This window comes from Dermochelys coriacea, chromosome 8 (genome assembly GCF_009764565.3).
Source record: "Dermochelys coriacea isolate rDerCor1 chromosome 8, rDerCor1.pri.v4, whole genome shotgun sequence".
NCBI classification, from domain to species: domain Eukaryota; kingdom Metazoa; phylum Chordata; order Testudines; family Dermochelyidae; genus Dermochelys; species Dermochelys coriacea.
This window is the reverse complement of record NC_050075.1, coordinates 90,882,578-90,900,244: the sequence shown is the minus strand read 5'-3', so window position 1 is coordinate 90,900,244 and position 17,667 is coordinate 90,882,578. Positions and strand designations below refer to the sequence as shown.

The following is a 17,667-nucleotide window of genomic DNA, read 5'->3' as shown; positions in this document are numbered from 1 at the left end:
GAGCCTTGGGTCAAGGCTTTCAAAAGTGACTAGTATTTTGAATACCTTAGTTTTTGGGTGCCTAACTTGAGACAACTTGAAGGAGCCTGATTTTAAGCTGAGCACTCTCCGTCTGAAAACCAGGCCCTTAAAATGTCTCAAATTGGATACCAAAAAGCACTAGTCACTTTTGAAAGACCTGGCCTTGGATTCTAAGCTCCACCTTGGCTTTTGGACCCACAGAGGTCATCTCACAATGAGGTCAAAAGCAGTTTGATGCACACCAATCTTCAAAGGAAAGACCCCTCAGAATGGGAAATACTTCACCATTTCTGAAGCAGGAATTCAAGAACCTGAAGGAGAAGCGTTTTGACGGGCGTATGTTCCACCTTTCACATAGAAAATGAGTATGTATCCGCACAGGGAACATACTTTTTAAGACAGGCTTGGAAATTCTTCATTCCTGTGCCAGGCAAGATTTCCTACATAAATCCTGAGAAGCCTGTTAATTACAGCATATCATTAGAACAAAATGATATTACTCCAGGGCAGGTCTTGTCACAATTACAGGTTTAAATATCACCCCTTTTGGATTTCTTCTAGCTTTTTAATTCATAACAACAACAACAACAACAAAAAGTCATTAGTATATTGTTGCAAGTTATCCCTTGCTACAAGGCACTAACTCATGCAGAAATGACAGGGTTTTATGTAACTTTTTTTTTTTTTGAGACCAGTATGAAGTAGAATATTTTCTCACTTGGATCTAGCTTTAGGGTGATTGATGCCTTAGATCAGTTCTTCCCGTCTCTTGAACTGGAGCCCCCTGTTTGATGTATTCACTTCTGGTCTCCAGAATGTACCCTAGTACCACTTCCTGGCTGAGTCTTGCTTGTTTTTTGTTTCCTCTCCTTCTCCCTACCTCTCTTTTTTTCTTGTCTTTTTCTTTCCTGTGCATTTTCCAATTTTCATTCTTTTCTTTCCCTTCCTCTACTTTCACTCCTTCCTTTCTCTTCCTCCATCTCTCACTTCACCTCCCCCAACCATCCCCCCCTCCTGATCCCTTTTTCTCTTCTCAGCTCATCTGTTGATGGCTTCTCTCTTTTCTGCCTCATCAGCCTCCACTGCCCCAAAAGATAAACTCACTGGCCAGAGGGGAGTACATTCTGCTCTCTGTACTGGAAAATACTGTAGTGGTATGATGGATTTTTCTTTTCTGACCCGCATTAGAATAGACAACTGATGTTGGTGACCTTCATTCAGCTGCTTCTCCTCCCACAAAATGCTGCACGCTGAAAAGGAAGAGCTGGCTTTTCCTTTCATTGGATGCCTGTTTATTTAAAAGGCATGAGAGAGGCCTGAAAATTAAAAGGAGTCTGTCTGTGCCTAATACAGTAGAGGGATTGTTCAGGAGCAATACATCCTTAGGTAAAGATAACATCAGTAACACTGCTAAGGAAGAGTCACCTTTGAAATATCAGCTCCCCTTCCCCCTTCTTTAATTGTAGATATCATTTAACCTTTGCAAATGTTAATTGGAAAATTGGCACTTCTGAGCCAGTCATAACCACTCTATAGTAGACCAGAGGGGCCACTGCTGAGAAAAGCCAGACCCTCCATCCCCCCCATCCCAAGAGCCACACCTTCTGTCTCCACAGCACTCCCCCATCCTTGCTAGTCTGAAGACTGGGAATGGCATCTCTCTCTGTTTTCATTTGTTTCCAGCCTCTCTGAGCTGTGCATTCCTCTCCACATACCAACCAAGTATCCCATTGTGCAGCAAGAAGCCAGAGTGACTGCCACTTTCTGACACAGTAGAAAAGAGAATCATGGTTGGTCACTTTTTTCTATTTTAAAATAACACAAGAATAGGTCAATAGCATTACCTGCTACAGAGCTTCTGCCCACAGAAGTGAAAGATCTCCAGGGACAGTATCCACTCGGGTAGCCATTAAAAGGTTTGCATTTACGAATCATCTGAGTAATTGGTCCATTCACGCTGGATATTCCTCTTCTTCTCCATACTTTCTTTGAGATTTCTGAAGGAAAAGGTTTGAGTAGCAGCCGTGTTAGTCTGTATTCGCAAAAAGAAAAGGAGTACTTGTGGCACCTTAGAGACTAACAAATTTATTTGAGCTACAGCTCACTTCATCGGATGCATTCAGTGAAAAATACCAGCTAATTGAGGGTGACGCAATTAGCAGTCTCATTCTGCTACACTGTTTCTTTCACTGAATGTGAACAGCATTTCTGCAGAGTGCATGTCCAGCTCAGACAGGACTCATGGGCCAAATTCTGCTGAGTCTTTATCTTCATGGGAGAATCTCCATGGGGCTGGTGATAGTGGCTCCACTTCCTCCCCTCAGCCCATCTATTGCATCTCTGCTTCTTCCACGCAGATCCCTGAATCCTTGAAGAGCTGCCTTGTGCACTCTGCCATGGAATCATGAAATCCCTCCTTTGCTTGTGGGAAAGGGAGATGCTCATGTAGACTGTGACCTTGCCCTACAGGTCTTGGAGGCATGATTGGCCCCAAAGTTAGGGATCAGTGTTGCAATAATACGGTGAATGTTTTCAGATCATTGACTCCTTGCAGTCTCAATAGCTATTAGTTGTGTTTCCAGTTTCCACAACAAAGCAGTGGCCTGTGACTTTTGCAGCTGTTGTTTATCTACTTTTTGTATTTCATCACTCATCTGTTTTGGCAAGGATGTGTGAAATTGGACCACCTTGCCTGGCTTAGGAACCATTTTTATCTTCTGACTAGCAATGGGTCCAAGCCACAGAATTCAAATTCCCCAAAGTTCAGAACTGTCCAGAGCTAGGGTTTTGTTTTCAGCCCATTTCTATCTGACAGGCTCATTATTATTACTAAGTTTTTATATTGTTGTTGTGCTTAAAGGTCAACCAGATCGGGGCCTCATTATGCTAGGTCAGGGGTTCTCACACTGGGGGTGGTGACCCCTAAGGAGGTTGCAAGGTTATTACATGGGGGGGATCACAAGCTGTCAGCCTCCACCTCAAACCCTGCTTCGCTCCAGCATTTATAATCGTGTTAAATATTTTTAAAGTGTTTTTAATTTATAAGGGGGGAGGGGTCACAGTCAGAGACTTGCTTTGTTAAAGGGGTCACAATACAAAAGTTTGAGAACCACTGTGCAAGGTGCTGTACAGACATATAAGAATTGACAGTCCATGCCCCAGAGAGATAATTACGTGATGGCAAGACTCAAGATTTTCCATTGTGGCCAAAGGACATGCCACAATCAATCAACAGTTAGTTAAGCTAGTGTGGGACAAATCTTTGGGTCCCAAGGGTATGTGCACCCAAGGGACCTTCAATGCATTGATCACACCCTCCCTATGAATGATGGAGGTTCATTCATCTCTGTAGCAGTCATCCCACACTTAAGCATGAGTGGGAAAGAGAAAGAGAAGGGGAGGGAAGAGAGCAGGAAGTGGACATCTGCTGGAGAGATGTGTTGTTCATTCCTGTTCCTAATGCCTACACACAAGGAAAGTAAATACAACCTGATACTGTATGAACTTTTCTGCAGAGCTCTCTCCATGCTGAGGATCCCTCTAAAAAGGGAGCCCCAGAGCTAGGCACCAGCAGGGAGCTTGCTGGCATTGTGGTTTCAGAATTATGGTGGCCCAGAGCCAAAGCTGATGTGCAGGGCCTCTGTGTGACTGTAACTGTACTGCTGATGTGTACTTAATTTGTTTTTTTCATGGTGAGAAGCAAACCCTGCCCACCCTACTGAAGAACTCAGGAGCGACTGTCCCCATGGCAAGTATGTCCAAGCAGGGTCACTATCTGGCCGTCAGTTTTTGCTCCCTTTGATCTCAGTGAGAATTAGGCCTCAATGAGGAATGTCTTTTAAAAAAAAATTGAGCAAGACCCTGTGTATTTGGCTCCATATCCTTTGGGAACATCTAGATTTTCCCCCTGAAATCTCTGGATATGAATTTGATTCATGTGATGAAAGGGAAAGAATTACAGCTTTCACATTCATGCACAATTTACCTTTTTATTTTCTTTTATTATCTGGGGATATTCAGTAAATCAAGTTCTCCGGATACGTCTAGGGATTCTGATTCTATTTGTGGGGTCCCATTAGTAGCCAAAGCCGTAAATTACTGCTGCTGTGTTTGAAAATTTGTTTAGCTACAGTACATTAGCCCCTTTTGTTTGCTTTTCCACTGATGGAGTGTACATTTTTATTTGAGAATGTTTCTTGAATGTCTCATTTATGAATAATATTGGGTGTAAAATGGGAAGGTCGTAGAACAAAACCTAAAAAAGAAAGCACCCTAAGTAGCATGCAGAATTCATCTTAAAGTCTTTCACAAAACGTTTAATTTGTATTGGGGGTTTTTTCAACCCCAGTGTGAGTAATGAAAGTCTGACCATTCTACATAAGGTAACTATATATAATAACCTTTTCCTGGGTCATCCAGCTATCTTTGTTTGTTTGAAAGATTGATAGATCACAGGGTCAAGGGACGTGTTTTATTGTAAGTTTCTGTTCCAAATTTCCTGACATTTTTCGTTTTTTTTTTAAAAAAAAAAAAAGGGACCTCTAAAAGGCAGAATAGGGGCTAATAAGAACCAGATCCTAAAGTGATTGTGTGTCAAAATGTCAAAAATAACAGCTTTTCTTTGACTTCATAACATTAATCTTAAGGCACATACTTTTACATACACACTGTTTTAATAGGTTGAGTTTTTGTATGTGACCATTTACTACAGAGTGACTTCTAAAGTGACAACAAAATCCCTTGATGGTTTTCAGTAGTTTGGTTTATAGCCTGATACGGACATTTGTTTACCTATTCCAAATCACTTCTTTGTGATTAAAATTTAGAGGTCTCCTACTTGTGCTGTAAAACTAGATCCTGAGTAAAGAAAACCTTCATTTCCCTCTTGCTGGTTTGTAGTGTCAAAGTTATCACCACAGCAGCAGACCTTAAACCTGAAAGTTAACTTATAGAAGGAAAGACAGAATGCATATTAAGTGGGAGCTTTCCAAAGACACAAGGGGCAGTGAGTTGCCCAACTCCCATAGAAAGTCCATGGGAGTTGGGCATCTTACTCCCACAGGGTCCTTTGATAATCCCAAGGGGTTTTTACAAGATAGCATTTTGTTTTCATTTGTCTAAAAAAAGAAACTGAAACCCTAGATAAATATAAAAGTAGTATTCTGTATTAATTCTGAGCAACAATTGTAACATACACTGTGCATCTAAAAGTCATGAAGCCCTGCACAGCCAAAAGAACAGTAAGTGTGGTGAGAAATCCTTAGATGGTACAGTCTACCATAAATAAGATCTGAAGGAGGAGAAAAACAATACACAGCTCTGGAAAGAGTTCTGCATACACTGTTACATACCTGTTTTACTGAGGACCTTATTTAAACAAACAAAACTAAGCTGGGCAAGCACAGCCAGTTGTGAACTTCCTGCTGTCCCCATGCAGCTCATATCAAATATTTAAGCTCAGTCCTCTGGGCCTCTTTAACTCTCTGATATGTTTCAGGCAGAGTTGCAAAATAATAAAAGTACAGTACCTCTTCCTGTATATAGTCATTGCTCTACTTTTATTAATTTAAAACAACGGAGAGAGCAACCAGGACTCTTTCGCTCACCCCTTAAAAAACATGGCTTCTGCTGATCATATCCACTATTTGGGCTGATCCCCTTCAAATATGATAGATAGGCAGATGGACAAATGAATGGCTAGAATTTTTTTTTCCCCATTGAGAAGAACGCTCACCCCTGTTTCCACACTTCAGTGAGAAATCCTGCTGACTCCTTCCTTAACAACTGGAATAATTTAAACCAAGAGTTTATTGAACATATGGAACAAACAACAAATCCATCCAACACATTTGGACTGGATGACTCCAGATTGTTATATCTTGTCAGACTAACACGGTTTTCATGAAGAAATTTCCACCAGTCTGGACTGATGAGCTCTGAAGTGTAGTAGTGCTGATGCATGTGGATATTGGAGAAGAACCAAAGTAGGAATAGCTCTGCATCCAAATGCAGAATCTGAGGAGACTAACATGGTTAATCCACAGTGCTAAATGAATGCCAGTGATGAATTGTGGGTTGTTGCTAAGAAGTCTATTCAACTGAGGCAGATTCCCTGACAGCCCATGATATGGCCAATGGCCATAGTGGAACGAGCATTTACCAGTATAGACATAGGATCTCTTCTGTTTAAGTTTTATTGATACGCAGATGTATCCATCTTTTAAGCCCTGAGTGAGATAGTTTGTTTCTCCTTGTCATCAACCTACACTATAAAAAAGAAATTAGAGTTTCTATGGTGCAACCAAGATAAAGCTTCATGATTAGTATGTGGGGCCAGTTTTCAGACATCATTGATCAGGTAACTATTTTAGGATTCTAAATGCAGATTTGAATTTCCAAATCCAGAATTAAACACTTTTTCTGTCTCCTGAGTTCGGAAAGTGGTCTCCTCATGTCTGTCATTCTTTCTTTGAGTATAGGAAGAAGAATTTGGAGAGCAACTCCAAAGGGACATTTTATGATGTATACAGAATTCTGAGCCACCTTGTTATATGGACCTGTCCATTGTGCACAATCCTACCCCTAGGATACAGCATACTGAACCTTAAAAAAAGACACAAAGAGAAGGACAAATCAGACAACCTTTCTACTTACAAAATGAACATAAAAGGGCCTAATCCTGCATTCCCATCATGCCCTAAACTCCTAAAGTCAGTGGGAGTTTTGATTGTAGAAGAACTGTAAGATCAGACTCTGAGAGATACATCATATACAGTGTTATTGAAAAGACTATCTCAGTGTGGCAAGCAAAATCCTTCACCTGTGTTATTGCTTTAAGATGTGACTTTGGAAAGCTAAAATAGAGTAACTAGGGGGGTTGCAGTGGAGATTAACATTCCTTGGGCAGAATGGCAAGCTTTTATTTTGAAAGCCACCTGGGCTCCACTTAAAGCAGTAAAATACACAAGAATTTATTATGACTGGGAAAGTCTCCTATTTAACCAAGTCAAGACATAACTGTGGCAACGTGTGCACATTTTGCCTTTCATGACACATAATGTGGTTATTTTGTCTTTGCACAATTACTTTTAGAGCACAGCTGTCATTATTCTATAACATCAAAACAGCACAACGTTTCAATATAAAGGATACATAATATTTAGATTTTATATGCAGTGTCTCCAATTTATGTACTTGGAATCATGAAGATGACTTATGATGTGTTGTGTTTGAATTGGCAAAGGCTCAAAAGCAGAAATATATTTCAGGCTAAGCTCTGCAGATATTATCTCAAGTCATTTAAAAGTTCATTATAGGGCACCCGCTAGTGCTGCTATAGTAAAGGATCTGTCAGCATTTTTCAAGGGTTTATAACTCAGCCATTTAAAAAAAAATCTCTGTAGGCTGAAACTCGGCATTCAGGGTCTGGATGTCCAGGAGCAAATGATTTTTACAGATTAAAAAAATCGAATAGAATATTTTTAAATTATAGGTGGGTTAATTGAAGTTTTTGAAATTTTGTACTTTCAAACCATTTCCCTCTACTTCTCTCACTTAAAATGTTTTCAAAAATTGTTTTATAGGGTGTTACTGTAAAATATGGACAAGCTTTCATTGTATGGTAAAGCTAGAAAAGGCAGAGATTTAACTCAGAATATATCAGAATACTTTGCACTTGCACAGTACAGCACTTTTCAGTTTCAAAGTGCTTTACAAGCATTATCTAATTCATCTGCATAGCATCTGTGATGGAGGGAGGGCTTATTATCCCCACTTTACAGTTAGAGAAATTGAGCCAGAGACCTTAAAGCTTGTTTGTTTGTTTTGTAAGGAGTTTAAGACAGGTGCATAAATCCCATGTGAATTTCAAGTGGATTTGTGTGTCTAACTCCCTTAGACCACTTAGAAAATCCCAGCCCAGGTGCTTCATCCAAGGCCACAGAAGGCATCCATTCAGAGCCAGGATTAAAACTCAGGAGTTCCAGATTCCCAGATTTGCCGCTATACCATTCAGTTCTCAGAAGCACTGTAATTACTTCTCACAAAAGAATTCAATTTCATTTTTAGTAGCTTCTCATATATAGCAATGACACTCGACCTGAAGCATCTAGAGGGCTGCTTCATCATAGGAAAGACCATCAAATTAGCCATGTCACAACATGACATTGTGCATTTTCCCCCGTGAAATGCACTGATGTGTAACAATATAGTATTATGGCTATGTGTTGTCATCATCTGTGTACTGGGCATCATAATAATATTTCATCAGCACCTTTCAGTCTGCTGCTAAAAAGCACTGAAGGAGGTTCTCCTCCCAAGGAAGGGCCTCTGCTTGTAGAAAAGGTGAGATTAGGTAGGGCTTTGATGGAGATGCAAAGGGGATCAGAGGGAGACTAGATGGTTTGGGAGATGCCTGAATTCAAGAGAGGAATTGAGCTATGTATATTAGTTGATCAGTGTTCATTGAAAGAGTGGGATAGATGCAGCAATGTTGTAGGGTGGAGTAGGGAGGGAGTCAGTAGTCTAGAATAGATGCTATGAGTCACAAGCTTCCTTATTAGGGCTATTAAACAATTGAAAAAATTAATTGTGAGATTAAAAAAAATAGTGGTTTAATTGCACTGTTAAACAATAATAGAATACCATTTATTTAAATATTTGTGGATGCTTTCTACATTTTCAAATATTGATTTCAATTTCAGCACAGAATACAAAGTGTAGAGTGCAAAAAGAAAGGGAGTACTTGTGGCACCTTAGAGACTAACAAATTTATTAGAGCATAAGCTTTCGTGAGCTACAGCTCACTTCATCGGATGCATGAGCTGTAGCTCACGAAAGCTTATGCTCTAATAAATTTGTTAGTCTCTAAGGTGCCACAAGTACTCCTTTTCTTTTTGCGAATACAGACTAACACGGCTGTTACTCTGAAAGTGTAGAGTGTTCACTTTATATTATTATTTTTATTACAAATATTTGCACTTTAAAAAAGATAAAAGAAATTGTATTTTTCAGTTTACTTCATACCAATACTGTAGTGCAATCTCTGCATTGTGAAAGTGCAATTTACAAATGTAATTTTTTTAAATAACTGCACTCAGAAATAAAACAGTGTAAAACTTTAGAGCCAACAAGTCCACTCAGTCCTACTACTTGTTCAGCTAATCGCTAAGACAAACAATTTTGTTTACATTTACTGGAGATAATGCTGCCTGCTTCTTATTTAAAATGTCACCTGAAAGTGAGAATAGACGTTCACGTATCACTGTTGTAGCGGGTATTGCAAGGTATTTATGTGCCAGATATGTTAAACATTTGTATGCCCCTTCATGCTTCAACCCCAATTCCAGAGGACATGCTTCCATGCTGATGACGGGTTCTACTCCATAATGATCCAAAGCAATGTGGACTGACGCACGTTCATTTTCATCATCTGAGTCAGATGCCACCAGTAGAAGATTGATTTTCCTTTTTTGGTGGTTCGGGTTCTGTAGTTTCCGCATTGGAGTGTTGCTCTTTTAAGACTTCTGAAAGCATGCTCCACACCTCGTCCCTCTTAGATTTTGGAAGGCACTTCAGATTCTTAAGCTTTGGGTCAAGTGCTGTAGCTATCTTTAGAAATATTGTAGTGATATCTTATTTGTGTTTTGTCAAATCTACTGTATTGTTTGATTTAAGAACATATGCTGTGTCATCATCCAAGACACAAAATATATGGCAGAATGTGGGTAAAACCACAGAGCAGAGAACATACAATTCTTCCCCAAGAAGTTCAATCACAAATTTAATTAACGCATTATTTTTTTCACAAGCATCATCAGCATGGAAGCATGTTCTCTGGAATGGTGGCCAAAGCATGAAGGAATATAAAAATGTTTAGCATATCTGGCACGTAAATAGCAAGCAATGCCGGCTACAAAAGTGCCATGGGAACACCTGCTCTCAGGTGACGTTCTAAGTAAGAAGCAGCAGCAGTATCTCCCGTAAATCTAAACAAACTTCTTTGCCTTAACGATTGATTGAACAAGAAGTAGGACTGAGTGGACTTGTTGGCTCTAAAGTTTTATATTGTTTTGTTTTTGAATGCAGTTGTATAACAAAAGAATCTACATTTGTAAGTTGCATTTCCTTGATAGAGATTGCACTACAGTACATGTATGAGGAGAATTGAAAAATACTATTTCTTTTTTACAATGCAAATATTTGTAATTAAAATAATATAAAGCAAGCACTGTATACTTTGTATTCTTTGTTGTCATTGAAATCAATATATTTGAAAATGTAGAAAAACATCCAAAAATATTGATGATAAATTTAAATTGGTATTCTACTATTGTTTAACAGTGCGATTAAAACTGTGATTAATCACAATTTAATTTTTTAAATAGAGTTAATTTGTTTTGAGTGAATTGCTTGAGTTAACTGTGATTAATTGATAGTCCTAATCCTTAATAATGATTAATAAAAGAAAATGGAACACACATACTCACCTCACTCTTTTCCAATCTGGGTAAGTTCAATAGTATCATACCTTTAACATATATCAATGGAAGATCTTTCTTACCATACCTCTCTCAGTAAGTAGGTACAACAGTGTGGGATTTTTGGAAGTGTTGTCAGACCTTTATTTTATTTTTACTTATAAAACTACTTTAATCTATGTAAAACTGTCATTACGAAATGCCAAATCACATGAAAGTTTCCCAGGTTCAAACTTTACTAGAAACACAAACCTCTATTCAGGTTCACAATTGGTTGCAGCCTTGTCTGATTTATGCGTTGGATGCAAAATTTATGGATATGTTGCTAAACTGAATTAAATTGGACAGCTTCATTGTGTGTTTTACGGTTAGTGTGATACTTGGGAGGGAAGAAGCTGAGCACTAAAACAAACAGAAACCTTAGAAACAGGTTGGACATTCCTCAAAACCAAAATCACCATTTTTTTAAAGCTCTATTTCCATTTATAACTTCAGGATAACCTTTCTGTACCCTCCATATAACCAGTACTACATCACTGTCAATTATGACTACTACCTTGGTTTTTATACTCTGGTTCTCAAGCTTATTGAAATCTACTCAACACTCCATTCTTGTCATCTCATGCCTTGCTTCTTAAGAAACATTGTGTATATGCATCCGATCCGGAATGCATCCGATGAAGTGAGCTGTAGCTCACGAAAGCTTATGCTCTAATAAATTTGTTAGTCTCTAAGGTGCCACAAGTACTCCTTTTCTTATTGTGTATATGGTATTAGCTGTCTATGGTGTGGTCAGCAAGATGATCACAAGGAAATAATATTCCACTTTCTGACTGTGTTGTATAATCAGCTAAATCGCTGCCTTTGAATACAATGAAGAATTGTGTAGATCAGCATGGTATAGAAATGTTATATTGGATAATTAAATGTGGTTATTCAGAAGTTCCATGCTATTAATGTGATTTTATTAAATGCAGACTGCAGTGAGAACCCAAGAATGTGTGAGCTGATGTAGATTACACTTCTGTGTTTTGTAAGATAGTGAATCAAAAGTATTTCTAGTCCTGCAGAGAGGCATGCAAAATGATTAAATATGATATTAGGCTTGTGTGGAGAACTGACTGGGAGTCGGGGAACTGAATCCTCCTTCCCTGCCCAGAGTCAGAATTGCAGAGAAGCATGTCTACTCTTGGTGCCTACTCTTACTCTTACTCTTGTGGGCTGGAACAGGTACTTTGTACTCATTACACAGGAGTTCTTGGATCACCATATCCATGACAACACAGACCCACTGTTGTCTCGCCAGCTCTTGTCAGCACATTAGAAGTTCACCTGATTGGCACAATGAGTATGCGGAGATTTCCTTATTAAAATTAATAATGCCTAGGGACCAACCAAGAGCAGGGATCCATTGTGCTAGGTGCTGTACAAACAGTGGCAGTTTCTATCCAAAAGAACTTAGTCTAAATAGTCTAAGGGTAGGGGGAAGAGGTGGAATACACAAGCAGAGTGAACAATGTGGGCTGAAACGTCGAATTGGCGCCACAGTTTTTGGATGTGGTTTAGTTGCGAAGGTATTAGCTAAATGGAAAGGTGAAGGAAGGGAGAGAGGCAGCATAGAGGGCAGGGAGACTGAGGTGATGAGACTGAGCAACCACAATAGAAATAAATAATAATAATAGTAATTAATAATAGATTAAGACATGTGTTCATCATACCTGTAAAGACAAAGATGGTATTTAATAGAGTTGTACAAACCATGTTGATCATTTTGCCAGTAGTAAGTATATGCTGCTTTACCAACCTTTTCATTGGTTTTTAATTCTGAGATAAATACATGATGATCAAAGGGTTTTTTATTGTAATTAAGTGGAGTTAGTGCTGGTGTTAGAGTGTAAATAAGGAGATTGAACTTTTCTGGGTATCTATAGAATGGGCGCCACATAAATAACGCATCAGAAATTTCCCCATCAGTATGCTTCAATTTTGACCTGAAAGGTTTATTCCCAAGTATACTACTTACATCTCATTCATTCCTTGGCCTAGTTGCTGAGACAGCGGACAGATGGTAATACCTTTTGGGCACTAGTGCCCAAAGTTGGCTTTGAACCTGTGACATTGAGTTGAAAGGCTGTGTATCCCATTACTAATACCTCCGTTCATCTAGGTCTCTGATTTGAAAGGACTTAATTAAACCTTGAATACTGTTAACCAGAAGTAGTATTTTTACTGAGAGATGTTGGATAAAACAGCCGCTTGATGGAAGAAGACAATGTTCACAAATGGATTAGAAAAGATTAGCATGTCTTCAAATTTTTATTTAACATTACTCATCTCCAGAAAATTAAAGAACTCTTCATCTTATAATTACACCTATCATGTGAGCTACTTCAGAATGAAACCTGACTTAAACAGTCTTTGCAAGATAATATCCTGAAATACCAAAATATGTCCCCATCTCCCCCATTTTGAATTTTGGCCTTTATTCTTTAGTACACTTAAAGATTATAACACTTATAAAGTGTTTTGCAAACATTAATGAAGATGTGTTTAAATCTCATTTTTTCTCTAAAATGTATTACTATACTGCAACTCATTTTAAAATTGCTCTTTTTTTAGGGTCATTTCATAATTTATATTTAGATCCTAATGCATAAAGCGCCAGATTTTTAGAAGAGCTAAGTACCGACTTAATCAGCAAACTAAGTGGTCAGATTTCAAAAGAGTTCAGCACATTAAGCACTGTGCTCTTTTTTGAAAATCTGTCCAGAAGCGTCACACTGGGAGCTGTTGGGTGCTGAGCACCTTTGGACATCTGGCTCCAGTTGTGGGTGCTGAGCACCTTTGAATCTCTGGCTCCAGTTGTGGGTGCTGAGCATTTGAAAGTGTGGTCCTGATCTTATTTGAAAATCTCTCCATAATTGTAAGGCTACGAAGTGAGGCAAAAAATGCAATGAGGAGCAATGAACAAATTACTCAATGCTTGTTAAAAGAAAAGGAGTACGTGTGGCACTTTAGAGACTAACAAATTTATTTGAGCATAAGCTTTCTTGAGCTACAGCTCACTTCATTGGATGCTTGTTATGTTGAATGAAGCAAGTAATATAACTCTGGGGAAAGCTGAGAGAGAGCGCTCACAGTGCCCATTTTTCTGACTACATATCTGTGCGGAGAAAAGAAAGGTTGCAAGAAGTATAGTGTGCTTCTCTAAATAAGATGCATTGTCCCTAGTGAAGGCACCTGAGCGTGTTCCTTTTACTACCACACAACGTTATACTGGATATAATGCTGCTGTGAAAAGCGTGGCCAATCTACTCAGAAGTACTGAAGTTTGTCGTTGTCTGATTTTGTTTACGCTCAGTTCTCTCGTCTGCCTACATAAGGCAAGAATGAGATTTCTTTAAAACGTTGTTCTGTAAGTTGGAATTCATTATTCACCATCTTTCCCTGTTTTTATTAGATTACTTCTTGACGCTTGATGAGCCTATGAATAACATCACCACCACCCTCGGCCAAACTGCAGAACTGCATTGTAAAGTCTCCGGCAATCCTTCTCCAACTGTGCGTTGGTTGAAAAATGATGCCCCAGTCGTTCAAGAACCCAGGAGGATATCTTTTCGTGCAACAAGCTATGGGTCTCGATTACGAATAAGAAACCTTGACACTACGGATACTGGCTACTTTCAGTGTGTTGCTACTAATGGCAGGAAGACTGTTTCCACAACCGGCGTGTTGTTTGTGAAATTTGGTAAGATTTCTCTCCTTCAAATTTTCTTAAACAATTGCTTATGAAAATTGCCAGGTGAACAACTCTGGACACAACAGTCCTGTTAGCTGAAAAGGTTACACAGAGCCCCAATTACTCATTTTGAAGAAGTAGGCAAATAATATGTATAACTTATTTGATTAATTTTTAAAAAAATTCATAAATTATCCAGATTTTCCTCAAATTTACTGGGGGGGGGTTCAAAAATTTTCACTGAATAATTCTTGGCTTTTAGTTAATTCACTAATAGTTGCTTCTGAGGATGCGGTATTTGAAAGTCAGGCTGTTTTGTTTGGACAAATACGTAGAAGTCTCATTTTTACAGGGCACTCTGGTAATAACAGACACCTGGTATGTTTCTGTTTTCTGACAGGAGCAGACTAAATCTCATAATCAGATTTCTGGAGCAAATACTTAATAATATCAATTTGAAATATTATGCAACACTGATTAAAATGCACTGATTCAGTGAGCATTCCTACCAGTGAACTCAATTGCTAGAATATTTGCAGGAAGTGCAGAAAGCAAACACAAAAAGGGGTGTGAAAACAGTCAAAGGCCCTGATCCAAAGCCTGTTGAAATCACTGGGAATCTATCCATTGACTTCAGTGGACTTGAATCAAACCTAAAGAGATTTTTTTTTAAAAATTCAAAAGAATATTCACATGAAAAAATGATGCAGTGTTCATCCAGTTATAGTTTCTAGGTGTTGCAAGTGCATAGAGCCCTGCACGGATACACATTTGTATCCGCGGATATAAATCTCTGTCCACGGAGGTGCAGGGCTCTACAGGGAACCGCAGCGGGGAAAGGAGCAGCATGTCAGGCCACCACTCCCAGGAGCCAGCACCCCACACCAGCAGCTCCTTTGGCGTGGCTGTACCGTCCCTAATCCTGCAGACTGAGATGGGCACCAGGCTCACCAGCAGCTGTCCCTAATCATGCTCGTGTGTTCAAGTGGCTCGCATACTCCCAGACAGGAGTTGCTTCCATGCAGCTGTCTGCGTCTCCTCTTATGGGGGTGAGGGTGAGACATAAGACCTGTGGACTGAAAGGACTGTATTGAACAGTGTGCTTCACAAGCATGGACTTTTGGAACAAAAGTGTTAAATGGATTTCCTGGGGAATGTCTAGGGAGAGGTGAAGCTATGCCCTGAAAAGGGGGCCATTATTTGCTGATTATCTATGATTACATGAGGCTAAGATCAAACGCCAAAGCTGTATAAAGGAAAGATTGAACTATTCATGGTGGTTCTGACTCTGAGACAGTTATGAACTTGTGACCATGGGGAAAACCCAGTTGTGCATTTTGAAGGACTGACACCAACCAGAGTCCAAGGCTGGAGTTGGGGTGACCTTCTGTAAGCTTTTTAGTGTGCTTGTATGTTCTTTTATTGTTTGTAATGTGTTTTCTCTGTAATGCTTCACCTTAAGAATAAATATGCTTTCTTAAAAAGAGCTTTGTGGTAACTTGTGACTGCTGGCAATTATAGCTATGCATAGCCTTTGAAGAGACAGCAAAGCAGAGATGCTGGCCTGTTGAAGCAGTCTGGCTTGCTGGGGCTATAACAGTGTAGACAGGGAACTCTGGTCAGGAGGGAGAGAGATGCAGGTTTTTGCCCAAGAGAGGTCACGGCTGAGGATCCGGGAGCCTAGAGTGGGCTCCCTTGAGGGACCACAGAGCAGGAATAGAGGTGCAGTTTCCCTGAACTGTGACAATTTGTTAGACAACTTCTGGTGTATGATACAGTTTTGTCTTCTGCTTTTGGAAACTGAGAATCGTCTGCTAAAATAAATAAACCACATTCCATGTGATATGCCATTGCTTTCATCTTTAAAAAGGTTTGCTAAAACTGTGTTTCAGTTATCCCTTCATAACTAATATCTGCTGTTTTTATTGTGTCGTTTCACTAGGTCCCCCACCAACAGCAAGTCCGGGATCATCGTAAGTTGTTTCATGTCTAAGATACTGGTTTATTAATTCTGGATTTGAGCAGTCAAACATTTACTCACCATTTTATATGATAGAAGCAGTTATACATTCTGTTTAAATTCAGATAATATATAGTAATTTAGGATAACTGTATGATCTATTCCGTAGGTATATTTTTCCAGTATGGTACCGATTCCTATTTCTTACACCAGACTATTTTAATTTTCTTTTATAAATGGTTTGGACCGCATGATATGCTTAGTGTTCTCACAGGAGTCCCGTGGACTTCAATTGGCATAATGAGCATGGAATATGGGTAGAATATGTCCCTACTATGTTAGAGCTCAATCTCGCAAACAGTTGCTACTAGGTGTAGTTCTTACTACCGTGAGTAGTCATACTGATACTAGAGGGACTGATGGTAGTAAGTGTTCACTGGAGCAGGTGCTACACATGAAATGTGCACTTGGAAGTGGTGTTTCATTATGTCATGGCAACATTACATACTGGAACTTAGGGTATGTCTTCACTATCAACATGGCTGTGTAGTCGTGGCATCACGAGGGGAATAGCTACCAGCGCTGGTGCACTGTCTTTGTCACAGCAATTTGTCACAGCAATTTGCATCTTTTATCCTATAATTGGATCCATGTGGGAGGATCCTTATGCCAGTGAGAACTACTGAAGTCAATGGTGCTGCCTACAGATATGAGGGTACATCTGCGTGAAGCCAGCTACAGGGCCAGTATCTAAGGCCTTGTCTACACTGCCACTTTACAGCGCTGAAACTTTCTCGCTCAGGGGTGTGAAAAAACACCCCTCTGAGCAATGTAAGTTTCAGCGCTGTAAAGTGGCAGTGTAGACAAGGCCTTAGATACTGGCCCTGTAGCTGGCTTCACGCAGATGTACCCTCATATCTGTAGGCAGCACCATTGACTTCAGTAGTTCTCACTGGCATAAGGATCCTCCCACATGGATCCAATTATAGGATAAAAGATGCAAATTGCTGATCTTGTATTATTACCCTAACTTTTTTTTTAAAAAAAAGTATCTTCAACTGTTCTACACTTTGAAGTCAAGTTGCTGGCTCTGTATTATGTGTTCAGTTTAATACCTGCATGCACAGGGGGAATAAAGCTGAAACCTGACCTGTTGTGACATTGAAGAAGCTGCGTGGGTTAAAAAAATAAATGTAAGAGTAACCAAAACAAATACACTAAACCACTAAATACATTTATTAGGTGTGTGAAATCTTGAAGCTGGTGAATATTCAATGTATAAAGATGATCAGGTAACTCTGGCCATATTGCAGAGAATAAATGTGATTGTTGCAATCTAGGGAAAGGAAGCCTGCAACCGCAAAATGACATGCTATGATGCCCTCTAATGGAATATCACAAAATGTGTCTTTGTCCCTCTTTCTGAAAGTAATTTAAATAAAAGCACCTTGGTTTGTTTAGGAAGGGAG

At 39.3% G+C, this 17,667-nt stretch overlaps 1 protein-coding gene across 2 annotated transcripts in view; it reads left to right on the top strand.

Moving 5' to 3' along the window:
• Positions 1-17,667, top strand: part of ROR1 (receptor tyrosine kinase like orphan receptor 1) — a 280,147-nt gene that overhangs the window by 173,792 nt on the left and 88,688 nt on the right. For both annotated transcript variants that reach the window (XM_043490690.1, XM_038414785.2), the window contains exons 3-4: positions 13,960-14,247; positions 16,181-16,211. In XM_043490690.1, coding sequence (XP_043346625.1) covers positions 13,960-14,247; positions 16,181-16,211 — 319 coding nt within the window. The remainder of the gene's footprint in view (positions 1-13,959; positions 14,248-16,180; positions 16,212-17,667) is intronic.